At 35.7% G+C, this 21,346-nt stretch overlaps 6 protein-coding genes across 8 annotated transcripts; 5 read left to right on the top strand and 1 right to left on the bottom strand.

Annotated features, from left to right (window-relative positions):
• Positions 1 to 784: 784 nt before the first annotated feature.
• Positions 785 to 1,826, top strand: LOC145238766 (homologous-pairing protein 2 homolog). The gene has a single exon (XM_080102028.1). It carries the CDS (start codon positions 883 to 885, stop codon positions 1,513 to 1,515), a length of 633 nt encoding a protein of 210 aa, XP_079958154.1. The 5' UTR covers positions 785 to 882; the 3' UTR covers positions 1,516 to 1,826.
• An 11-nt stretch (positions 1,827 to 1,837) lies between these two features.
• On the top strand, positions 1,838 to 4,317 carry LOC145238765 (calcium-responsive transcription factor-like). Its single transcript, XM_080102027.1, has 3 exons — positions 1,838 to 2,100; positions 2,334 to 2,470; positions 3,151 to 4,317. Exons 1-3 carry the CDS (start codon positions 1,842 to 1,844, stop codon positions 4,021 to 4,023), a joined length of 1,269 nt encoding a protein of 422 aa, XP_079958153.1. The 5' UTR covers positions 1,838 to 1,841; the 3' UTR covers positions 4,024 to 4,317.
• Positions 4,318 to 4,389: 72 nt separating this feature from the next.
• On the top strand, positions 4,390 to 7,845 carry LOC145238767 (transmembrane inner ear expressed protein-like). Of its 2 annotated transcripts, none has more exons than XM_080102029.1 (3): positions 4,390 to 5,689; positions 6,306 to 6,446; positions 7,240 to 7,845. In XM_080102029.1, exons 1-3 carry the CDS (start codon positions 5,563 to 5,565, stop codon positions 7,392 to 7,394), a joined length of 423 nt encoding a protein of 140 aa, XP_079958155.1. In that variant the 5' UTR covers positions 4,390 to 5,562; the 3' UTR covers positions 7,395 to 7,845. The 2 variants fall into 2 exon arrangements, with proteins under 2 accessions (XP_079958155.1, XP_079958156.1); XM_080102030.1 differs by having other exon boundaries at positions 6,306 to 6,399.
• Positions 7,846 to 8,078: 233 nt separating this feature from the next.
• Positions 8,079 to 12,652, top strand: LOC145237610 (arrestin domain-containing protein 2-like). Of its 2 annotated transcripts, none has more exons than XM_080100541.1 (10): positions 8,079 to 8,556; positions 8,627 to 8,756; positions 9,014 to 9,136; positions 9,218 to 9,304; positions 9,685 to 9,812; positions 9,945 to 10,087; positions 10,648 to 10,810; positions 10,883 to 10,948; positions 11,381 to 11,522; positions 12,244 to 12,652. In XM_080100541.1, exons 1-9 carry the CDS (start codon positions 8,497 to 8,499, stop codon positions 11,513 to 11,515), a joined length of 1,035 nt encoding a protein of 344 aa, XP_079956667.1. In that variant the 5' UTR covers positions 8,079 to 8,496; the 3' UTR covers positions 11,516 to 11,522; positions 12,244 to 12,652. The 2 variants fall into 2 exon arrangements, with proteins under 2 accessions (XP_079956667.1, XP_079956666.1); XM_080100540.1 differs by having other exon boundaries at positions 11,381 to 11,488.
• Positions 12,653 to 12,991: 339 nt separating this feature from the next.
• LOC145237609 (polypeptide N-acetylgalactosaminyltransferase 10-like) lies at positions 12,992 to 21,335 on the top strand. The gene is made up of 11 exons (XM_080100539.1): positions 12,992 to 13,386; positions 13,469 to 13,607; positions 13,678 to 13,844; positions 14,041 to 14,226; positions 16,599 to 16,782; positions 17,320 to 17,437; positions 17,866 to 17,973; positions 18,549 to 18,770; positions 19,242 to 19,343; positions 19,645 to 19,794; positions 20,315 to 21,335. The coding sequence occupies exons 1-11, from the start codon at positions 13,128 to 13,130 to the stop codon at positions 20,492 to 20,494; spliced, it is 1,815 nt and encodes a 604-aa protein (XP_079956665.1). The 5' UTR covers positions 12,992 to 13,127; the 3' UTR covers positions 20,495 to 21,335.
• On the bottom strand, positions 14,555 to 16,021 carry LOC145237612 (uncharacterized). The gene is made up of 4 exons (XM_080100547.1): positions 15,622 to 16,021; positions 15,294 to 15,420; positions 15,077 to 15,234; positions 14,555 to 15,014 (listed from the first exon to the last, which is right to left on the bottom strand). Exons 1-4 carry the CDS (start codon positions 15,782 to 15,784, stop codon positions 14,863 to 14,865), a joined length of 600 nt encoding a protein of 199 aa, XP_079956673.1. The 5' UTR covers positions 15,785 to 16,021; the 3' UTR covers positions 14,555 to 14,862.
• Positions 21,336 to 21,346: the final 11 nt, after the last annotated feature.

Raw genomic sequence — 21,346 nt, forward strand, 5'->3', positions numbered from 1 at the left:
GTTGCGACTCGGTGTGCTTGTTCGACTTTAAGCATGAAATAATCCAGTATTCTCTGATAACTGTGTTTTAATGAAAAGTACAAATGCATTATTTGTTATATTTAGGCTTGGTTGGTGCTGGTAATATTAAAATTTGTTGCAACAAGGTCATTTATGTCTTGTTGCTTGTTTTCACATTTGATGGTACATTTTTTTGAAACGTAGTGCAAATTAAAAATTTGCAGTTTACAAACTGTCAACATGCAATGATAAAAACAATTAACTGTTTTACCGAATAAAAGTTAGGTCAAGGTAGTTTTTGTGGTTTTTATTTGCATTTTCTGGCTTAAATGCAAAATGTGTTGTTAACTTAAAGACAATCTTCTGCATGATATAAGTTTAGTAAATAGGCTCACGAAGGACACATGTCACATACTAAAATAGTGAAACGGATGTAGATATTAGCTTCAGGTGATGTATTTTGATTTGTTTTCATCGAACACTACACATTTTGACATGTTTGATGCTGTGAATTTACACATATGATGTGTGAAGGAAAATGTCAAATTGTACAGCTACTATCATTAAATTTTGAAATGCAGGTATAATAAATAATTGTTGCATTTCTTTTATGACATTAAAACATAACAATTAGCTTGTTTGTTCATGGAAATTTATTGATACAATGGGCAATAAACACCTTGAGTTTCAATAACCTCTTATAGGCGAATGTGTTTCTTGACTGCAGTTGCACAGAATTGGGATATTTTTAGCGTTTTTCAGGAATCAGTTCTTCTTACTTTTAATTTAATTTTTGTATTAAAACAGGTTGTGAAGTTAAAATAATTGTAAAATGAAAAAAATATTATTTTTTGTGTGAAGTAAATTAAACTGACTTTCAAAATGGGAAAACAGTCTGTTGAATCTGTGGTGTTTGTCTACATGAAAAGCCAAAACAGACCCTACAGTGCATCAGATGTTTTTCTAAACCTTCACAAAGAATATGGAAAAACTGCTGTTGTCAAAGCTATGGAGAATTTGGCAGAAGAAAATAAATTATTAGAGAAGGTGTATGGAAAATCAAAAATCTATGTTGTGCACCAGTCTCAATTTCCAAGCGTAGATGAAAATGAACTAACGAAGTTGGACAAGGAAATACAATCACTCACCGAGGCGCTGCAACTTGAGCAAACCCAACTAAGGGAGTGCAGTGCAGAAGTGAACAAACTAACCAGTTCCTTGACAACAACTGACGCTAAACTGACAGTAGAAAGTTTGCAAGCACAGATAGCAGACATGGAAAAGACTTTACAGCAAGCTAAATCACTGGCCAAAAACATAGATCCCAGTAAGAAAAAGAAAATTATTGAAGACCACAAAACCAATGTAACGCATTGGAGAAAACGCAAGCGCATGACAAATGATTTAATGAATGCCGTGTTAGAAGGGTACCCCAAATCGAAGAAACATTTTTTAGAAGAAGTTGGTATTGAGACTGATGAAGAAATGTCTGTTAAGATACCAGAATTGAAATAATTTTGTTTGCCTGATTTGCGAAACACATGATGATACTCTAATTGCCACATTCTGCAAAAGTTTTTATTTCAATTTCATTATATTCGGTTCTGGTTAATGGCACTTTCTCTTTGCCGAGAATAGTTTCTAAATGAATGGTAGACGTACAGTTTAGGTTTCACTATGTAACTTTATTTTGCGATTTGCCAAAATCATATATTCTGTTATTGAAGTGCCAATTTTTTTTTGCAAATACTTTTTTTATACACTTTTTTACCATTTAACTGCCACATTTTTAACCAGTTTGTTATTGTTTCTTAACTTGTTTGCAGTATAGGTCAGTATCAATGGAGAACCAGGCACAGCTTCACCATGCAGGTGTTGTTACACTTGAGGAGCAAAAGTCTGTGTACAGCGTACTAGCTACATACTTTAATAATGCTGAGAAAGTAGGGATGTATGTGAAAGGACATGTGGATGGAGAAGACACTTTCGAAATGTTTATGAAGGAATTCAACGAAGTTTGCAAAACCAAATTTATAGTCAGGACTTCATGGAGAAAAGCTGCTTCTAATTTGCCAAGAAGATCAAGATATGGAAAGAGTGGTAAGTATATGAATAATTTTTTCCAGCAAAATCTTTCTGATGAATACAAACTGTGCTGCTAAATGAAATTTTGGTGTAAGGTGTTTGGTATGTTGTTCAGAATATAACATCTTTAGTTTGTATAAAAGGCATAACGTTGTTACAGGGTCCAAGTTTGAATCCCCTTTAGTGTCAGTACAAAGAATTTCTTCTGTAATTTGTAACAGCTTGCATTTATTTGTTGACATTTGCAGAGCGAATTTACTGGGAATACAATTCAGGAAACTTGGAAGTTCCATTTACTGGTGTTCCATTTGTTGTTAGAAGTTGTCTTACTAAACATTGTCAATTTGGTTCACATTACTACAAAACAACTGCTGAACGATTAGCAGTAAGTGTTTAACATAGTTTGATATAGCTTGTGTGTGAAATAACACTGCATTAAAAGTTTTGTCCCCCAAACAACTTATAATGCTGGTTGAAAACATACAGCATGTCACTTCTGCTTTGAACCACACTGTAGTGTAGGCAAACTTAGCTCTCAGTTATAGTACTCAGATTTGTTCGATGTGAATATGTACACTTATAAAGCGAACTACTGTACTTGGTTGCTTAAACTTTAACCTAACAGGTTTACTGAGGATAATTACAATCAGGCCCAACCACACAGTAAACTTCAATACTATATGACACAGTCCAAGGAAAGCACAAACACACTATATTTTTTTCTTGTCATGTAACAATGAATGCCTATTCCCAATTTCTTATTAAGTGGATATAACACATAAATTGCATCCACCTGAGAAAAAATACGAATTTTTAATGGGGTCATGGGCCGGGTCACTCAAACACTACGCAGGGGCCATAGGTCGCATACCCTTGTGCTAGTCTTGTATAGCAGAGTCTTGGTAAAATTAAGTCCCAACTCCAATCACACACAGGCCACTTAATTGAGACAGATTTGTAGTTGAATGTTATAGAGCAGTTTTCTGCAACTACATTGTGGTCACAGCTTTGTGTTGTTTATTAATCACTCCCACTGCACTATGATACATACTTTTAATTTCACAGAAGCAAGTGAGAGACTCTGCAAGCAACTCTTCCGTAGCTCCACCAGAGTTAAAGAAGAGACGTAACAAACCCACCAAGAAGCGTGATTGTCCCGCTATCATGCACATTCGCGAAGTTGTTATGTTTCCGGATTTTTCCCTTGACTTGGAGCGAATGTTCGAGACAAAATACCACGTCAGACAAGAAAAAACAAACCTAATCCTAAAACTAAAACAGGCTATTGCTGCTGCATCAAGTGACTCGAATAACAGTCTTAACGGACTACAGCGCTTCTATGTCAACCTACCCCTACCAGAAGTCCACATGGGTCACCCAATGCCTTGCGGGGGCTTAGGTCCGAACATTCACCCAGCAGTGGCTGCCAAAATCGACGAGCTTCTATCCTTGGGAATATACGACGCTAGACATGTACGCGTGATTGTTCACGACCACGTGCGGGAAGTTGTTCTAAAGCAAAACCCAGAGTTAATGTCATTTAACCAACTCATCTACTATCCTACAGAGCATCAGATAGCTGATTACATTTACATTTCCTCCATCACTGTCAAGCCTACTATTATCGTTGAAAACGACGAATTTACTGAAAGTGAGACACCTGAAGCAGGGATTAAGGGTGAAATGGAGGGAAGTATTAACGAACTTATGGGCTTACTGCAAAATCTTGAAGACGGAGACGCATTGCTGAAAGCCAAAGACAGTGTTGAAAAGATTATTAAAACAGTGAAACGAAAAACAAGCGAGCCGGTAAAAAAGCGAAAAAGGTCGTGTTTGGGGGAAGAAGAAAATGATGAACCATTGACGGAAGTTGTGATTTATCAACAGAAAGACGTTACCGGCATCAGTTTGGAAGATATTACACCCGAAGCGTTATAACTGTTGGTTACTTACGTTTAAATCGCTAAAAAGTAGTCGGTTTGCTGCAATTAAATTCAGCAACAATAAAAAGGTAGAAAATAAACATATTATACCGACAAGGTCCTTCCAAACAACACACTGACCTTATTGTGACTATACGTATTTACATGCACATTGCCAGGTATGCCACCGGATATGTCCATCATCTTGAAGATTTTTTTACGTAAAGCAGTTGTATCACATGGAAATAAACTATCGATAGTGCGATCATAAGCTTTAACAGTCGCAAACACCAATACAATTCGCTTACTAGCCCGTGTTACGAAGCATCTATGAGCAGGCGTTGGCAGACTCCAGTCCGTAAGTGTATTTGGTGCACAAATAACCTTTATGTACAATGGACAAAAGGAACACCAAGTGGGTGATATTATCATCTCTATATGGGGGCATCTTTATGCGACAATAAAAAAGACCATGTTATGCACCCAATAACCGCTTTGATGAATGATGGGCTTAGAAACGTCCAGCCCAAACCGATACTTGGCATGAGAAGCTTTTCCGAACTCTGTTTATACTTCTTTAGGGACCTGCTTATCCAGGCATTTTAGTTTGGGTGGAATGTAGTCGATAGAACTAATATGTCCCCTGACTAAGAAACCCAGTGCTATTTACACACTGTTGCCAAGTTTTGTGTATACTCAAAGTATTACACACTAGGCTATTTGCTCATCGATTTCATTTTCTGTTTTGTCTGTGCAAGACCAAACACTTTGGTTCCTTTGAAACAAGAATTGCTTAAAACTATGTTCTTACTTAAAGGTTGTGAAGGAAATTACGTGTATTACCTCAGTAAAAACGATCATAGAGTGGATTTTGCTGAGATTCAGCTGTTTGTTTTATCATTGAAAACGTTACCAAATATCATGCGGCAAATAAATAAATAGCAGAGTTAAATGTGAGAAACGACACTTAACATACTATGATAGCGGTTTTAACATTTCAAACCGTTTATATTTGCGAAACTTTAAACAGACATAAAAGAATGCGTTTTTGAAAGTGAGAATTCGCAGTAATACTTACATGGGCGTACTAAAACACAGTTCTCAAATACATTTTTTTATCTGTCTCGTCATTACCTGACAAATTAATTAGGCCGTGAACTGCATGTGTCAATGAATTTCCCCAAGGAGTCTTGCTACTGTGTGTCCATTTTATGCCTGATAACCGACAGACAAATGCATTTGTTATACGCTCACGAGTAGGCTACTTCATCGCAGAGTTGAGATTATAGATACACCGTACAGTACTTTTGGTTTAGAACTTCTAGGCGTTCGGTATAATACTAGATAAGTGATCTGCATTTCATCACATAGTAAACCAGATTATGTTTGTGGTTGAAGTAACAAGGTTAAAAACTCTCAATCGTATGTGTATTTTTTGCCAGGATTACCACAAATAGAAAGAACCGTTTCTGCAAATACCATTTGGCGCGTAAGAAAAATATTTTGCCCGTAAGAATAAGTGTGCTGCTGAAGAAGAAATCTAGTTTCCAAACCGATGTCAACTCCAGTGTTTCCGCTCATCCGCCCAGGAGCAATAGAAATAAACAGTGAAACAAAAATTATCGGGGACATTCGTCTTTGGCATCTCATTGCCTTGTGCGTCGGCGGGTTGTCAATATTAGGTAAGTTAAGATTGTTACCCTAATCACCAATAACGTGAAACAAGCTATAATTAAGTTACATAAATAGCAGGAGAGTCCAATTTTAGCACTGAGGTCGTAGTGTAGTGTTCAATTTGACAGACCGCCAACTATAAAGGATTAGATGACAAAACATTTTAGTGTGCACAGTTTCTAACGACAATGTAATAGCTGCACAATTACTATGTGAATGTAAGCAATCTATTAAAGCTGCCAGGTGTTGAAATAACAACCTTTATATTTATTCCATTTGGTACAGATATACTTGCCTACTTTGGTTCGGTTTAACACCCGAAGTCTCAAAATCTGCTGACGGTTAGGGCTATTAGGGTTGGGGTTCAGTATTATCAATAAAAAAATCAATAAAACTAACACTAAAATTTTGTTCCTGATGTAAATCTTTTAAAAACTTACTTCCCACCGCTACCCCTTATTTAGCTGCTCAATGAATAATTCAGCTCCCGCGCCACCTATCAAAAATTAGCTAAATGAGCGGCTGACGTGAGTTATGTGTTAATAGCTCTACTTGCATAATAAGCATTATATTTTTGTCGTCGTATGATTTCTATTGCTGATAGTCTGCTTTTTTGCACTGCAGTTATCGCGTGTTGCTGTGTGTGCAAGTGCCGAATACCACGGACAAGACAACAAATTGAATACGAGCGATCTCACCGAATTCACAACTTCGATCGGTTGGTCTCTGGCGGAGCTGTTTCTAACTACAACAATATCAATAGACGTTAGTAGCTAATAAGAAAAGCAAATCCATATAAGGGTAAACTTTAAAAACACAAATATCATGGTCTGCATATTTCTGTTTCATTTTTATTGGCACCAATGATTGCTTTAAAGTTTAAATAATGTCGAAGTTTTTTAATACATTTTTTCGGTACGTCATTCGGACCACTATGCTTACCCGAATAATAAAATTGCATATTATTTAGCTGCAGTTTTTACTCTGTATACACTAACCAATTGGCTTTAAGTGCGATTTGTTTAAACCATTGGCTCTCAACCTTTGGTACGAGCTTTCCCGGTGGTACACGAGTATGCTTTCTTTCGTCATGCTCAAAAGTCAAATCCAAAATTGCATCTCAACAGTCAACTGACCCAATTAATCAGCCCTGGTTTGGGACAAAACTCGTACAAGTCTGTTTAAGAAAAAAACAGACCTGTCTCTTGGTCTGTTCATTCAAACAGGGTTTAGGTGGTACGCAGGAATAGAACAAGTCGCCAGGTGGTACACGATCCACATAAGGTTGAGAACAACTGGTTAAAGATAAACGAAACTCAAAAAGATTTTCTAAAGTACGTTGATTATATTCTTTAAAGAAATTATTTTCAAACATTAACACCACCATCCTTGATTCTTAATTAATAGAATTCTAACAAAAATTATATTAATTAATAGAATTCTTGTGTCAGTGACAACGCATCCTAGTAGGCACATTTCTTCCCTTTTAACATTGAATTTCAGGCGATCCCACTTCCATGCAAATATTTGCATCACCTTTGACCTCTTTGCTCTACAGGTCAATCATTTAGACGTGAAACTTATGGATCAAAGCGTAGGTCAATTCGAACACCATCTCTACCACGATCTGTTATTTTATCTTTGTCAGAGGACGAACAAATTACAAGTGAAGAACTTTTTGATTCATCAACCGAAGCAAAAGTACCGCTATAATTTAAGAATATGAGACATTCGAACTTTGAAACGCATATTATTGATGAGCAATGTTTTTCCCTCCGAACACACGTACCCCGATGTTTTACTGCATTTTGCTGTGTCAACTAAGATTGTTGAAATAAAGTTGACTTTTCTTCACTTGAAAAAGCAAATATTTTTGTATTTCCAATTGTGTTGTTTGAATTACTTCATGTTTATTATTGTATCACTAACAATTATCAACTGTGTTTGAACGACATTGTACAGAAATCAGTTTCGTACGAACAAGAACATTAAGAAAAAGTGAAATGACAATAAATTGGAAATTCTTAACGTTTTCCTTTTCCAGCCATCTCAGGAACTGCCTTCCTTGCAGTTCAATGTTTACGGTTTTTATTGTTACCTCAAGTCCGGTCCAAAGGGTGTGATCACATGATGCGATGATCTCATTAATAGATGATTCAACTTGCTTCTGTAGGAATGATTTATTGCAATGTTTAGGCTACACTACTAGTCAAACCAAAGCATTGACTATTCATACGTTATGTGTAATTTGTAGTTTAACTTCTTTGGCGATTCCTTACCATTTAAACAACACCATTTTCAAAAACGATCAACTAACACTATTTACCAAAAAATACTTTAGGGCCTCCGGTTATGTCACATAGGCTAATAAAACCGTGTGGATTTACCTAGACCTCTTGTCCGTGGTTACGTTGTCCTTCTCTTTGGAATATTGCAGCTTTGCAGCTAGCTTAACTATAGTTACATACAAACAACAAAGTATCGCACAGTCAACGTTTTGAAAAGGACCACGGGGTTTATCACAAGGCACCACACCTAGACAATAAAAAATTACGGGAAGTGCCGACTTTTAAAAAGTGGTTACTAGATTGGGTATTCCCCAGGACAGGATGCAACGCAAAATAAATGTACTTGAGTTTTTTTGTTTTTATGTTTTCAAGTATGGTATTCTTTCGTAGCAAAGGGCCTTAGCATGTCTCAGATGTCAAACTGTAAGCATTATTCGGCACAACAAATGCTGTTTATTAAGAACAAAAGTCACAAAATGAGATCATCAAAAAGGTAACAGTAACACTATGATGTAATCCAATTTGGAATGTGTTTACATTATGCCTGGAAAGAAAGACGAATCAGCTCCATTATTGGGATTTCTGAGGTTTGTAAAGATGTAAATAGTATGTAGAACTGCAGTACAAATGTAAATAATTTACTGTTGTGTTTCACAGAAAAACGATCAAACCAACATTATGGTGTTTGTTTCTATCGAAATGTCAGGTGGTAAAATGGTGTATAAGAGCAATGATGTCATTACTGGAAATGTGGTGGTCGAATGTTCGGAACCTACAAAATTTAAAAGTCAGTACCAGTATTTATAAATAGGAAAGTTTACTGTGCCTACAAAATGCATTTTTTCCAGCAAGAAAATGTTTGGTTTTGTGCAAAAATTGCAACACAATTAAAGTGTAGCTTGTGCTTAAATGGAAACTTTGGGCTTTTTTATTATTATGTTTTTATGGCAATTACTTGACATATTATTATTGTTGAAAATCACATCTAAACATGTTATTTCTTGATTTTAATATTCTACCTACAAAAATTTATTACTTTTGTAGAAATTAAACTTACTTGTAAGGGGAGTGCTAAAGTAATGTGGGTGGAAGGTGCTGGGGAGAACGCACGCACTTACGTTGGAAAGCAGTCATTTTTCAATGATACATCTTACGTGATGACTTCAAGTAAGTATGCCAAGGTTCAGCAGTACCTTCAAAATTTTGACCCAGTTACATTAGAAATTTTTTTTTTTAAATATGTTTTAGATGGACAAAAAATTTCTCCAGGTAGAAATTTATACCCATTTCAATACCAACTACCTGGTAATATTCCTTCTTCATTTGAATCGCCAGGTAATTATTCGTTGTGGCTTCAAGTCAGTTATGTTTAGATAATATTTGTAACTTTCCTTTTTGCCTATAATTACTAGAGCAGGGGAGTGTGATAAAGCCTTCCATGTAACGTAAGTTTTTGTATGAATTCACTTGAACAAATATGCAAAACTTAGATGGTTCGCAATTTATCAACCAAACATTTCCAATTTTATAGCTGTTTTTTGGGTTGTTAGTGCTACTGTTAGAAACAATGCCTAAACTGGTCAAATTCAAAAAGAATGATTATAGACCATGATTTGTGATTCTTTTTGCAATAAAAAAAAGGTTTGTTACAAACCAGAATCATCTATACAATAAATTGTATGGTTACAAAAAGTAAAAAAAATGTATCATTACAGTGCTTACTGGCTACATTAGGTACCGGCTACATGCTAGCTTGCTGCAAGGAAAAATCAAGAACAAAAACAGTGAACTGTTCTTTACTGTTCAAGAAGATGTTGACCTAAACACCATTCCAAGTGCTGCGGTATAAATATGTTTTAAAAATTGTTAACTGGTATTTACTACAATATATAATTAAACAGTTTTGAATTAAATTAGTTTAAAATTACACTGTGGCTTATTTATAAATTCTGCTAAACAAATATGTTTTTTGTAGCTTCCTTCTGCCGCTGAAGATTCACAAACAATTTGTTGTTTGTGTTGTGCCAGTGGACTAATTGAACTTCGTGTTAGCAGTGACAAAACTGGAGTTGTTCCAGGCGGATTCATAACTGTTGATGCATCAGTTAACAATAACAGGTAATTGATTGGCTGCAATACATTTTCTTTTGAGTGATTTGTAGTGTATATTTAAAGCTCTTAATAAACCATATAAAAGTGAGCAAAACATTTGTGCGGTGTAAACATAAACACACTTTTTATGATCTCACATCTGTTACTTTAGAAACTTGTTGTTTTACAAAAAAAGAAAAAAATACATAAACTGTATAAAAGTTACACAAACAGATGTTGAATCAGTGAAATATAATTCTGTTCCTACTTTGCAAACTAGTTTTGTGTCTTAAGATAAAATATTAAAATGCATTTTTCCAATTTTGGCTATATTTAAGTTACATGCGAAATAAACGCATAAATACAACACAAAGTGAAAACTAGCTTAATTGTTATTTTTTTTTATTTTTAACCATAGATGATAATTGCAGCAATAAAAGTTGTTGTTTTCGCAAACACCAAAGCTGAAATCAGATTCCGACTGAAAAGTTAAACATGTTTGAACAAGACTATTATATGATATTGTTTTTACAGTCAAAAAAATGTACAACATGATTTTAATTTTGAAGTTTTCTTTCAATTTGCAGTGATTACAATCTCCATGACTGTAAAGTGAGCATCATTCAAAGCATTGTTTTACATGCGAAAACTAAGAAGCAAAAAATTAAGATTGATTTGACAAAAGGTTCAGTTATGGGAATAGATTGCCCAAAACAAACCTCGATTGCCTTAAATCCACATACATTACAAGTAGGTGGACATAACCTTTAAAAATATCATTGTATTAAATCTTAATCAGTGTTTTGTTTTTGTTTCACTTAGTTACCAGATGTTGTACCTTCCCATGTGAAATTTTGCCGAATTATTGATGTAGAATATTTTGTTAAGGTAGGAGATTTGCATGCTTGTTACTAACATATGTTTTTTCTTTTATATCCCAAGAAACCAAACTGCAAGGGTAGTTGTTTTTCTGCTGAAAAATCAAATGTTGGGGGTCAAAAAATCATATTTTGGTGGGGGGAATTAGGTCAAGGACTGTTGTCAATTAGTTTTGTTATTTTTTTTTTTTTTTTTTTTTTTTTAGTTTTTATTTACTATAATTAACTGCACAAAAAGTGCTGAAATATCTTCTTTGCTATCAACTTAGTGGTAAAACACCTTCAATTAACTAACATATTTATTTCAACTGTGTTATTAATTACAAGACATCTATGTAAACATTTTGATTCGATTTTTTGTTACATGTGGTTGACTGCAAAAAGTTTGCTTGTATACGTACATTGTGACCTATGCCTTCAAGCAGTGATGTGTGTTTAACAGTTTGTGTGCCAAACACCTGGATGCCATTCTGAGCTGGCTGTAACGACTCCTTTGGAAGTTGGCACCATACCTCTGAGGCAAGAACCTTATTCTGTTGGTCATCATCAAGTAACGTACATTTCAACACATTTTTAACACTTAGGTAAAGTTTTTGTGAAAAACGATTTATGGGCATTTGGTTAATTTGGAAAACGATACAAAAAGGAAACATGAAAGCATGATTTGTGTCGTTGTCGGTTTCGGGCCGTATTTGGATTTTATTAAGGTATATACTAGTTGATGACTCATCACTAAATTTGCCTAATTGTTTTCTCACTTTGTTCGTTGAAACGAGCCGTTCTAAAACCGCTACAAACTAAATTGTGGCACAACCACTCATAATTGTTTGTGATTGTTCGCGTACATACCGCGTGATGTGTTATTCTGAGATAAGCAATCGAATAGACGTCCTTATGGAATAACTATACGAATCTTTGAAATTACCTCAAGAAGCATTAATAAGGGGACGTGGACTTTTCGCTTTCCCTTTTGAATTGCTTCTTGCCACGAAAAAAGGCTACCATGTAGGCTAGTTGGCTTGTTAACCACTGGTTCAAAGTTAAAGAAAAGAACTTTTTTTAAAAAAAATTGTGTGACTCTAGCGATGTCCATGGTTTGGTTATGAACAATATGACAATACCATTTTTTGTGTAATAATACTGTTTTTTCTTCTTGTTTTAACTCAAAAGCTACGATAACTGTTGTTTGCTTTTGTAAGCTAAAAGCATTCCTGCATGTTTTAATTAAACATGGACAGTTGGAGTAAATGTGAATGAATATTTATACCTTTTCACACTATGTGAGTTTTCAAACGTTGTTTGCAGTTGCTGAACCTTCATCCTGTGCCGCTATAACAGTTGATAGTGCCCTGAGCATGAACAACCAAGAAACTTTAACTTCTGCGCTAGAGAAGTCAACCGCCCCCTAGTATCCGCATCTGTTTTCTTCGCTTAGGTTTGGTAATGATTCGTATATGCATTAGCATTTGACTTTTTACTAAACCGTTCACATATTTGCTATTGCCTGTTTTATTACATTATGCCTGTAAGACATCATCAATTTGTTTCCTGATTTCGCTGTTTTATAGTTTATTGTAGTTGTGATTTGCAAAGGACAGCGCGTTTGTGTTTTACCACGAATACTGATTCTGTCACGTTTTTGTTGCTTTATTCTATATCGAAACATTCGGTGTAAACTATATCGCTCGGCGGATTACAAGCTAGTAAACTTTTCTGCGGAAATATATTTTTAAGCATCCATCTGAAAACAAAAACAGTTTTAAAATATAGGCTATTTTATTTTTTCGACAACTTTTTTTCAAAATGTGTCACTTATTTATTTCGGTTGTCCAGAATCTGTGGATGTCAGTATTAAATATCTGGTACTATATAGTACCATTGTCATCATTGTCAATTGTATCTTCATTAAAGGCTGCTAATTATTTCCAGTTGTAAAAATACGTGTTGTTTGCGTTGCCCTCCTACGATCTCTCTGCGCACTCACGTCTCGGAAAAAAACAAACGGAAAATTCAATAACATATGCTGGTTGCTTTGATAATAACGTATGCTCAAACTGTTGTAATGTTTTCTTTACAAAACATCAGGTAGATTATGCTGAGTAGGGTATGCTGATATTCTATTGACCACAGAGGTGATACGAATTGATAACTGTCGTGTCTGCAATGTCAGTTTAAGTGTTAACTGAGAAATGCGATTCAAGTTTAAAAAATGCCTTACCTTGTTGGGACTGGCTTGTCTCTTTGTTGTGATTTTAACAAGACTAAGCAGATCAGCTTCAAACAGAACTATGGTCGGCAAATCAGACCAAAATGCACTTCCTGACAACCGTTACCATGAAGCAGTAAATCAAAACAGAAAAGACAGTGATTTTGGATTTGACACTCAAAAAGGCAGAAAGATTGATTGGCATGATCAAGCATCAATACTGGCCGACCAACAAAGAACAGGTATATGTTTGAATATTGTGTTGTATATTTTGGTCTAATTATGCTTTAAAAATGGTTTTAAACTGCTTTTTGCGTTTAACAGGTGCAGGTGAACAGGGTGTTGCAGTTCACATTGATGATAAAGAAAGGGGAAGCAATGCCTACTCAGAAAATGGTTTCAACATCTTTGTCAGCAACCGAATTTCACTGAATCGATCTCTTCCTGATATCAGACACCCAAAGTATGTTTACAAAACTCATGACATACAAACTTAATTTTTCAGCATTTTTTATGTTTGAATGTTTTTTCAGTTGCAAAACTCGCAAATACTTGTCTCACCTTCCAAACACTTCAGTAATAATTCCATTCCATAATGAAGGATGGTCAACATTATTACGTACAGTTCATAGTATTATTAATCGCACACCACCATCCTTACTTCATGAGATTATTCTTGTTGATGACTACAGCGCTAAAGGTATGGAACAAAAGTTTTTGACTGTATTAGCAACTACATTTTGTTGACATTCTCATCTATATTTTGATATTAAGTGAGAAATAGTTCCTAGTGATTTTTTTGTTTGAAGTTAAATTTGCTATGTGAGGTTACAAAAAGGCCCAAAATTGCATTTAACCAGTTTAAAATGCTGATAGTACTCAAACAAACTTTTTAGAACACCTTAAATCCAAGTTAGAAGAGGAATTGAAGAAGTATCCTAAGGTGAAACTATTCAGAACTGGTCAGCGAGAAGGGCTGATTCGGGCACGACTTACTGGAGTTAACCATGCTACTGGTCAAGTGGTACTTATCCTTGATTCGCATGTAGAAGTAACACACAACTGGTTGCCTCCCTTGCTAGGTAAGACAAAAATAGCACTAAAACTACCACAAGGTTATTGTCCTTTTTTTCTATTTAATCAAATATTCCAAAGACATGGTATTGGAGTGCAACAACCTGGTTCTTTTCGTTGCTTTTAATAATGAAAAGATAAGGTTTTTACTTTTGGTCAGTTTTGGATAAAAATTTGTTTAAAGTAAAAAGTAAACTTGGATTGGTTTTAAGTCTAATGCAGGAATATGTACAATATGTAGTTACACAATTTCTTGTTTTTATGGTAATATGGTTTTGTTGCATGTAGTGTGGCAATAGTTAATTTCTTGATCTAAATGAGTATAAACAACTGCAATGACTGTATCTCCATCAAAACTTGTTTCACTACACATACAGCAATAAAAAATGCTACCAAAAGAGAAGGATCACTAGAAAAAGTGAAAGTACTATTATGAAAAGCAGACATGGCATATAAAAGGTCTAGATTCTTCCTCTGCAGACCCCATTTAATTTTACTGTTGTAAAAACAAATGTGGTATTCTCGTACCACACTGAATAATAAATACACACACACAACTTTTTTGGTAAATTGTATAGTGAAAACAAAAAGACAAAACAAATACACAAAACAACCAACAAAGTGATAAACACAGACAGATGATGTCACCGTGCACTTTCTTGTGTGTATTTATTTAAAACTTGCATAATTTCCAAGTAACAACTGCTTCGCTCAGGTACAGGGAGCCTGTCAAGTTGTTTTCCAACAAAATCAAGAAAAATCGTAGTTTCGTTGTCTTGTTTCCTTGATGACAAACCTAAAGTTTGACATAGTTTTAAGTCTACAGTCAGTGTACCTAAATTTTTTTGCCCAACTTACGCGTTTCTTTTTTCAGCTTAGTTATTCCGTTCGTTTTCGCTTTCAGACTGTAATGCGTTCGGCCAATAGCTAATGACGTCGACGGGGTATTGACGTCATCATCGTCACTGTCCATGATGAAGCCTTTTCCCGTTAAGCTCTCATTTGTGTCTGCTTGTCTAAAAATGCACGGTAAACCCTTGGTCAAGGAATACTTGGTCACGTGACAAAACAATACCCGCGTTTAATGTGGGGCTCGAGAAAATCGATGACGTCGTAGAGGTGCCAATCCGACTTAGAATGCTTTCCTCTTTCGTTCATGTAGCGCTCACGCAGGTTGTACCATAACCGCTTGGTCTCCGGAACTGTAAAAAAAACAAAAAAATACGATTTTTTTAAGCAATTGATGTTTGTTGTCGGATTAGCGATTCTATTTTTCGGTTTCATGTCCAACTACACTGCAGGATACCGAAAAGTGGGATAAAATAACCTATTTAACAGGAAGAGTTATCCTCCAGTGTAATTCAGTTTCGACATGTGCAAGTACAAAGAAAACGCAAAAGTACCTGTGAGGTTAACAGTTGAACTAATTTCCTGCCATGAGCTTTCACAGGAGTTAAAATCTTTGTCCATGGCTTTGGGGTTATACAAATGCTCGTACTTCTCCACCTCTACGATAAGGACCTCTTGAAGAAGGTCTGATGACGTCAGTTTTATGGAGGTCGACATTCTTTCTTCACTATCGATATTTTAGCATTGTGCAACAAACTGTGTTTTGATTTAAATTTGAAAACACCAGTAAAGGTGACTTGTACTACACTACCTACAACAAAATTTTCTTCCTCTCAAAAAATGTAGGAAATAAATTAAATTGAATGCAATTGAATCAAACATGCCACCAAAGCTAAGCGTTGCCACTGAAACAACTTGTACAATTTTCGTAAAACTGAACTCAATAACTGTGCAGTACAGTTTTGCTAAGGCTCCGAATGTTTCAAAAACATGCGAGCGCTGACTAGAAAAAAGGAAAAACACACACACGCCAGCTTAAAATCGTATCTTGGTGATAGTGATTTTAAAAGCGGGAGAGTGTTGAGCATTGATTGTGTGTGCATCGCGCAAACGCTCAGGGTGAACGAGAGAAGTTGAAAAAAAGAGATTTACGTCACCGACCAAAGAAAAAATGCCACGCTTGTTGGAATGGCTGCCTTTTTCCCATTTGTCATGCGAAAAGCTGCGTTTGTCTGCTCTTGGAAAGGCACCTGCGTCCCTATTTTAATCTTCCCTCATTTTAAACAAACGTTTTTGCTTCATGTAAACTTTAAGGGCGAATTTGTTAAAAGTGAGTCATTTTCTAATGCCAAATGCGCAATAATTGTAACACTATTTTTAACACAGAATATAGTTAAGTCAGATTTGCAATCAGTTTTTAGACATTTTGGGGCGTAAACATGCATAGGTCATGTCTCATTTGAACTAACGGACAATAATAAAAAACTATTAGCAGAACCCAGTCTAAAAGGCGCGATTTTTAAATTCCTAGAACCAATCGCAATGGACCGCCGGGTGGTCACGTGTCCGATGATCGACATTGTGGACAAAGATGATTTTCATTATCTCACTCAACCCGGTGATGCAATGCGAGGAGCTTTTGACTGGGAACTCTACTACAAGCGAATTCCTATTCCCCCTGAGAAGCAACCCCAAGATCCAAGCGACCCGTTCGAGTATGTTTTAATGTAAAACATTTGTGTTTAAAAGTATATTATATTTCGTCATAGTGGAAAGTTTTGTCTTTAGCCAGTATTTCTTGAAACCTAGGCCAAGCAAAACCCTGGGACAGTGGTTCCTGAACGGGGGGGAATTTCCTTTAATTCGTGCATGTGGTTTGTAAATAGACACTTCAGCTGTAGACTTTTAGCATTTGAAGTTGGTAACAGACCCTATCTAAATGATCTTTGATTTAGCATCTACTATATGTAGTATATTGGTGAGGAATGAGAATGTTTTGGATTGTTAAGTGCGGACTTTGCCGGTAAAGGTTGGCAACCACTGCCCTAGAACTTGGACTCGCACATACTAAAAATTAATTCACACAAAAATCAATTACATGCTGTCACCATTACTAAAAAAATATAGCAAATGCCTTCAAGGTTCATAAACACTGGATTTCTAAGAAACGAAGTACGCAACTGAAAATAAAATGATGATGATGATGAAGTGAATTGTCTACTTGGTTTATCTCATTCGTTGCCCATTTACAGGGACCCCGTGATGGCTGGTGGATTGTTTGCGGTAAATCGTCTTTACTTCCTTGAAATTGGTCAGTACGACCCTGGGCTTGAGATCTGGGGTGGAGAGCAATACGAATTATCTTTCAAGGTAACGCTAACGTTTACTTGCCCCTGAGGCAGACCATTTAGGATGCTGTCTAAATCACTATTGTCAAATTTAGTACGTTTTGTACAGTATTTTTTCAGTGCTGTCCTACAAACTCCATTAACTGTTTTTATGACATTTTTAGGTAGAAAAAGAAAATGATGAATCAGATATTTAACTCGTCCAAACATTACTTAAGTTAATATTTTAAAAATACTTTAATACCCTAATAACAGATAATTTTGTTTAAATGTTGAAAATGCAACGTACGATGCGGGTATATTTGTCATTGTTTTGACCAAATCCGCAAATGTGAAAAATATGAAACAATTTGCATGCAGTAAATGTTTAATTTTTTGCCCGTTGCAGACCATGTTATGTTAACGACCATTTTGTTTTTGCAATTTTTTAAACTCATTTTTGCTTGTCAGGTTTGGATGTGCGGAGGAAGAATCCTGGACGCTCCTTGTTCCAGAGTGGGTCACATTTATCGCAAGTTTATGCCTTATTCCTTGCCGAAAGGCACCAACATTAACAAGGTACGAAGAGATGATATGATCTTTATTTATGTTATTTAGCCTTTAGCGCACACGTTTACAAAAAGGTTACATTTTTTATGAAAATTTTAGTTAATATGATGTTCTTTTATTACTTAACCGCCTTGCCCCAAACTATACACTAAATCTGTTACTGTTTCATACTTACTTTGAAAACGTTTGTACCATAATGGAAATTGTGATGTTATTCTTTCCATATATGGTCCTATAACCAATTTTATTAAAGTTTACACTCTACATGCGCAAACACAAGACCCGCTAAATGCAGAGAAGCGATTAGAGCTAAAGAACACTTTATGACCCACGATTCATATATCATTTTGCGCACCCGAAAATTGTGTATGAAGTAATAAATTTATCAAAATATAGCTATAAAAGGCTGAGCTTAGTTTTGGTCCAGAACTTGGCCAAACTAAATTAGATCGACCTAACCCAAATATTCTTGTCAAGATTTATACTCGAGAGTGTACCGACTTTTGACCCACTAAAACTGTTATGATGTTAGACTGTTAGTTTTAATCAAGCACGAAAAGTACTCCACCTTTTTTTACTTGCAGAACTTTAAGCGTGTGGTGGAAGTGTGGATGGACGAATACAAGGAATATTTCTACAAGAAGCGCCCATACGTTCGAAACATCGATCCTGGGCCCCTGGAAAAACAGAAAAATCTGAGGGAGAGCTTACAATGCAAATCATTCGACTGGTTTATGAAGCAAGTCGCCCCTGATATTTTTAAGCATTATCCACCTGTGATGCCTGAACCAGCTGCTTGGGGCACGGTAAGATATGTCATGTGAACTGTGGAGTATAAACCCAAATCCTGCAGAGTTGTAAGTCGGGCCGGATTTCTCGGGTTCGGCTTAAAAATTTAAATAAAACTGGCTTAATTCGGACCTGACTTTACACTCGGCTTGATTTGTGCAGCATTTTTAACAAGTTTTGGGCCTATTTCGGACTTTATTTGAAAAAAGCCGGATTCCGGCCCCAATTCTACGTCTGGAAACATTTTGACCGGCTAATGCCGAAAAAGTTAATCAAAATTGCCACGTTTGCGCTTAAAATCGATGGTTTAATAAATAGTATTTAAATAAATATCGGTATCCTTTTTTTGTTCTCTGTGTATACGTTACCAGACTTTTTAAATGGTTGATGAACAATTGAAAGCGTGCGAAGAAGCTTGAAATAATTTTTGCGACTTAAAAAACAGATTTTTTTTCGTGTTTGTTGCACATGTATGTTTTCAATTGCAGTTGATCAACGAAGGCACTGGATTTTGTATGGACACCTCCTATCGTCCACAGGGAGGTCCAGTGCAAGCTGAGAAGTGTCAACCCAAAGGAAAATCGGAACAGGTCAATTATAAGTTAGAAAGCAGGAATTATCTTTCATGGAACTCCTGCAGTGTAAACAGTTCATACTTTCAACGCTTTAATGTAGAAATTAGGGTTACTTCATGTACAATTTCTTATCGCCAGTCGGTAAATGAGATGGATTAGTGTAGCTAGCAAAGTTTTTTTTTTTTCTTGACCCTTCAGCTGTTGGTTACCGATCCTCAATTTAGAGTATAGCGACCACGCCAAAAAAACGATGTAGTGTTGCTTAACTTTAAATGTTCGTTAGAACTTTAATCAAATTTGTCTTTACAATTTACAGGAGTTTCTTTTAACGTGGAAGGAAGACATCCGACCAGGTGCTGACATGGAGTCAGCTCGTCGACTGTGTGTTGACGGACAGGGTTTGGGGCGACCTCTGATAATGTGGGAGTGTCATGGTCAGTATGGCAACCAGTTGTGGAAGTATAAGGTAAGCTGGGTGCAGTAATGCCTTGTTTATGTTTATGTAAGCCTCTTTTTTTCTATTTTTCTCTAGTGTATTTTGAAGATAGAAATTACCATCCAAATTTTGTTCAAACACTAATCCCATATACCCTTTATGATCTTTTACATAAAAATGCAAGACATATATATATGTATATATTTATATTTGAAGTTACTGTAAATGCACCATTGGTTAAATGTCTTGGAAATACAAAACGTCACCAGAACGCGGCCGGACTTCTATTAAATCAAACGGTAATCAATCACTGTACGATAGGCTTACAAGAAGCATTGTTCTAGATAAGAGTACCAATCATTTCCGTGCATCGAAAATAAGCACTTGCGGTGGGATTCGAACCCATGTACATAGACTTTCGCTTGACCCATTGAATTACTCAGGCTGTAGGGTTAAATGTAGAAGGCCAAGTCACGGACACTTCGCCTCCTCTTTTCATAATGGTTCTTATTCCATTGTTTATGTCAACTAACAAAAATCACTTTTTCAGTCAACTCTGAAACAGCTTTATCATGCAATCACCGGTCTCTGCGCGGGTGTCGAAGAAAACAGCAAACGAATCTTTCTCATGCCGTGCAAGGACGGTGAGCCTTCGCAACAGTGGACATGGAAAAATGTGGATTTAGAAAAACTAAAAGTTTTTAACAAGCATCCGAATGTCCCTGCGTGAAACCTACCACGTGTTTTTGTTTTCTCTTTTCTTGTCGTGGTGTCTGAATGAAATCAGGGTAGAAGTGTATATTAATGTCACTATAAATCTATGTTTTATCATTCCAAGTGTTTATGACGTTTTTTTTTAATGCACAGTATGTACGTTAGAAGCAATGCGAGCAAAAACATTTTGCAGTTAACCAAAGCAGAAATTAGACTAATATATAAATGACGATTTATTATGTGTTATTAGCAATTTTTGCCCCTTCGGAAAAAAAGTAATTTTGTCAAATTATGGACACGCTTTGTTGCACGAAGGAAACCCGTATTTGGCGTACTAGTCTTTTCAAGGACCAAATACTGAGGTAACTTCGGCGGACTATTAGACAAAAATACTACTTATATTTGTCCCCTTCTATTTTGCTTTCGTGATAAACGTCTAGTTTTTGTTTTCCATTGTGGCCAACCGACTTTAATCTAAACTTGAGCAATTGTGAAACAATACAGTATACTGTGGGTAGCTTTAAATTTGTTGCAACCTTTTTATTGCTGTTTTTAAGCCATTTCTATTTTATTGCAGTGTCATATACCTATGCATAAGGTATAACGAATATTTAAACAATGTCTTTTTCATGTTTAGTGATTTCTACTGTTTTATTTATGTCCCTAGTAGAATTTATGGTCAGTTGCTTTGATACTTTTTTGTATACCAGTTTCATCTGAAAGTATGCCAATTTGATTTTAAATGAACTTTTTTGACTAGATTTGACCCTATACACGTAGCATGTTTGCTGGTATTATGTGCAGTGGTTTTATATGATTATTTATTGTCAAACCAAAATAAAATTTAGGGTTCTGAATTTAATTCGTT

Source organism: Phallusia mammillata, chromosome 7 (assembly GCF_965637545.1).
Source record: "Phallusia mammillata chromosome 7, kaPhaMamm4.hap1.1, whole genome shotgun sequence".
NCBI lineage: Eukaryota > Metazoa > Chordata > Ascidiacea > Phlebobranchia > Ascidiidae > Phallusia > Phallusia mammillata.

Bases quoted from the DNA above. Each gene is read 5' to 3' on its own strand.
- LOC145238766 (XM_080102028.1), top strand. From the start codon at position 883: ATGGGAAAACAGTCTGTTGAATCTGTGGTGTTTGTCTACATGAAAAGC.
- LOC145238765 (XM_080102027.1), top strand. From the start codon at position 1,842: ATGGAGAACCAGGCACAGCTTCACCATGCAGGTGTTGTTACACTTGAG. The intron at 2,101-2,333 runs GTAAGTATATGA...TGACATTTGCAG, and splicing joins ATCAAGATATGGAAAGAGTG to AGCGAATTTACTGGGAATAC. The intron at 2,471-3,150 runs GTAAGTGTTTAA...TTAATTTCACAG, and splicing joins CAACTGCTGAACGATTAGCA to AAGCAAGTGAGAGACTCTGC.
- LOC145238767 (XM_080102029.1), top strand. From the start codon at position 5,563: ATGTCAACTCCAGTGTTTCCGCTCATCCGCCCAGGAGCAATAGAAATA. The intron at 5,690-6,305 runs GTAAGTTAAGAT...TTTGCACTGCAG, and splicing joins CGGCGGGTTGTCAATATTAG to TTATCGCGTGTTGCTGTGTG. The intron at 6,447-7,239 runs GTTAGTAGCTAA...TTTGCTCTACAG, and splicing joins CTACAACAATATCAATAGAC to GTCAATCATTTAGACGTGAA.
- LOC145237610 (XM_080100540.1), top strand. From the start codon at position 8,497: ATGTGTTTACATTATGCCTGGAAAGAAAGACGAATCAGCTCCATTATT. The intron at 10,088-10,647 runs GTAATTGATTGG...TTCAATTTGCAG, and splicing joins GCATCAGTTAACAATAACAG to TGATTACAATCTCCATGACT. The intron at 11,489-12,243 runs GTAACGTACATT...CGTTGTTTGCAG, and splicing joins ATTCTGTTGGTCATCATCAA to TTGCTGAACCTTCATCCTGT.
- LOC145237609 (XM_080100539.1), top strand. From the start codon at position 13,128: ATGCGATTCAAGTTTAAAAAATGCCTTACCTTGTTGGGACTGGCTTGT. The intron at 13,608-13,677 runs GTATGTTTACAA...ATGTTTTTTCAG, and splicing joins CCTGATATCAGACACCCAAA to TTGCAAAACTCGCAAATACT. The intron at 16,783-17,319 runs GTATGTTTTAAT...GCCCATTTACAG, and splicing joins GATCCAAGCGACCCGTTCGA to GGACCCCGTGATGGCTGGTG.
- LOC145237612 (XM_080100547.1), bottom strand. From the start codon at position 15,784: ATGTCGACCTCCATAAAACTGACGTCATCAGACCTTCTTCAAGAGGTC. The intron at 15,235-15,293 runs GTATTGTTTTGT...GTGCATTTTTAG, and splicing joins GAGCCCCACATTAAACGCGG to ACAAGCAGACACAAATGAGA. The intron at 15,015-15,076 runs GTAAGTTGGGCA...GTCAAACTTTAG, and splicing joins TAAGCTGAAAAAAGAAACGC to GTTTGTCATCAAGGAAACAA.